Genomic DNA, 2500 nt, shown 5'->3' on the forward strand with positions numbered 1-2500 from the left:
CCAACTTCATGAGGAACCACCCCACCATGTACAACGCCGTGTACCCGGTGCACAAGCGCCCCCTGGTGGTCAGGACCAACGTGGACTACGAGTTCACCACCATCACCGTGGACCAGGTGGCGGCCGCCGACGGCAGCTACGAGGTGCTGTTCCTGGGGACAGGTCAGTGGGCCGCTCATCGCGTGACTCGAAAGAGGACGGTCAGTCGTTGTGCAAAGTGGGTGCACGATTATGGTGCATCGTCGTCGTATGGTGTAGGATTTTGAGCGTCACGTTAAAAAAAAGTCCATGGAAATGTCGACTGAATGCAGTTTATGAATTCTGTTTAGATGTTCTCAGCTACTGTATGGCTTTAAATGCATGCTAATAATGATAATCCTATTTAAATACACCAGCCTAGCTGATGGAGGGACACTATGAGCAGCTACGGTGAGGGAGGAGGCGGGGTTAAGGCTCCGGTCACAGACAGTGGTTCATGCTGTTTGTGTCTCCTGTTGATGGTCCAGACCGGGGAACGGTCCAGAAGGTCATCGTCCTGCCACGGGACGACCTGCTGACGGAGGAGCTGGTGCTGGAGGAGGTGGAGGTCTTCAGGGTCAGTCTCCTCAGCCTCGCGGCTCCAGGCCATCATTCAATAAATAAAACCATACCAAGTGAACTAATGTGAACTTATGTCTCTACAGGTCCCCACCCCGATCACCAGCATGAAGATCTCCTCCAAACGGGTAAATAGTCTCACACAAACTAGTCTAGATTATTAATAGACTCACACAAACTAGTCTAGATTATTAATAGACTCACACAAACTAGTCTAGATTATTAATAGACTCACACAAAGTAGTCTAGATTATTAATAGACTCACACAAACTAGTCTAGATTATTAATAGTCTGCCATGAATTAGTCTAGATTATTGATAGCATCACATGAACTAGTCTAGATTAATTAATAGTCTGACATGAACTAGTCTAGATTATTAATAGTCTGACATGAACTAATCTAGATTATTCTACTTTGTTTAAGAATGCTTGATTCTGATTGACTTGTCGGTTGTACTTGCTGACTGAGCACAGCGTCATCAAATATTAGATCAATACGCCGCTTGTATTTTTTTTCTATCACAAAAAATTTAAACATGAGGTCCATTGTAAAAATAAACCTTGTTTAAAAAAGTTTCTAAAATGTGTCGGAGTGTGACCCTAGCGGAGGGTCAGTCGATACATGGTTTCGCAAGCGAGATACAATGTAGCAACTACGTTATTAAACTAGTGATCAGATGCAGCCTTGTGTGGTTGCTATGGAAACTAATTAGCTACAGCTGAGCTAACGTTATTCACCGTAGTTCTAAAGGGGACTACTGAATGAATGACTAGATGAACTCAAACAGAGTATACATTTAATAAGCATGCAATACAAATAAGAAAAAGCATAATTATTAAAGTATTTGAATTGTTTTATTATGTTGGCAAGCAAGAAGTAGAATAAACAGGTTAATCACCTCAAGGCAGGGCAGTAAACAGTTTGATATGCCCGGCTCGTGGAAGGTTACCGCCGGTAAGCCCTGCCTCTCGGTGATTATCCCTTACTTATTAATAGACTCACATGAACTAGTCTAGATTATAAATAGACTCACATGAACTGGTCTAGATTATTAATAGTCTGACATGAACTAGCCTAGATTATTAAAAGTCTAGATTATGAATAGTCTCACATGAACTAGCCTAGATTATTAAAAGTCTAGATTATGAATAGTCTCACATGAACTAGTCTAGTTTATTATTAGTCTAGATTATGAATAGTCTCACATGAACTAGCCCAGATTATTAAAAGTCTAGAGTATGAATAGTCTCACATGAACTAGTCTAGATTATAAATAGACTCACATGAACTAGTCTAGATTATAAATAGTCTCACATGAACTAGCCCAGATTATTCACACCGCACAAAAAGTTCCCCGGCGACCAGCGGGGTCCTCGGCCCGGTGTGACCCGGCTGCCCGCTGCCCGCCGCCCAGCCCGTTCACCTGAGGGTCCGTCCTCTCCGCAGCAACAACTGTACGTGGGCTCCGTGCTGGGCGTCACCCACCTGGCGCTGCACCGCTGCGACGTGTACGGGGAGGTGTGCGCCGACTGCTGCCTGGCCCGGGACCCCTACTGCGCCTGGGACGGCAAGACCTGCTCCCGGTACTCTGCGTCTCAGAAGAGGTGAGCACCGCCGTAGTGCTCTCAGGGTCAGGGGTCAGGGTCGTCCCCCCCCCTCCTCCATCCTACGGCACGCTCCGCCGCCCGCTCCCAGGAGCCGTTTGTTCCCCCCCCCGCCGTACGGCAGAGGAGTGGTGGACGGGTGGACGCCGTTATGTATCGCCATGACGACCGGGGTGGCGGACGGCAATAGAGGGAATGTTCTTTGTTTTTTTGTGTGCTCGAGTTTTTTCGAATCACACCCCATGACGACCGGGGTGGCGGACGGCAATAGAGGGAATGTTCTTTGTTTTTTGTGTG

General features: G+C 46.6%; 1 protein-coding gene across 1 annotated transcript in view; it reads left to right on the plus strand.

Moving 5' to 3' along the window:
* LOC311339155 (semaphorin-3F-like) overlaps window positions 1–2500 on the plus strand; it is a gene marked incomplete at both ends in the record, with an annotated part of 14086 nt that overhangs the window by 9955 nt on the left and 1631 nt on the right. The window contains 4 exons of the mRNA XM_084464525.1: window positions 3–162; window positions 507–595; window positions 684–725; window positions 2046–2203. Of these exons, the coding sequence (XP_084320651.1) occupies window positions 3–162; window positions 507–595; window positions 684–725; window positions 2046–2203 (449 nt within the window). The remainder of the gene's footprint in view (window positions 1–2; window positions 163–506; window positions 596–683; window positions 726–2045; window positions 2204–2500) is intronic.

The sequence above is a fragment of the Micromesistius poutassou genome, assembly GCF_964030765.1.
Source record: "Micromesistius poutassou genome assembly, chromosome: 2".
NCBI lineage: Eukaryota > Metazoa > Chordata > Actinopteri > Gadiformes > Gadidae > Micromesistius > Micromesistius poutassou.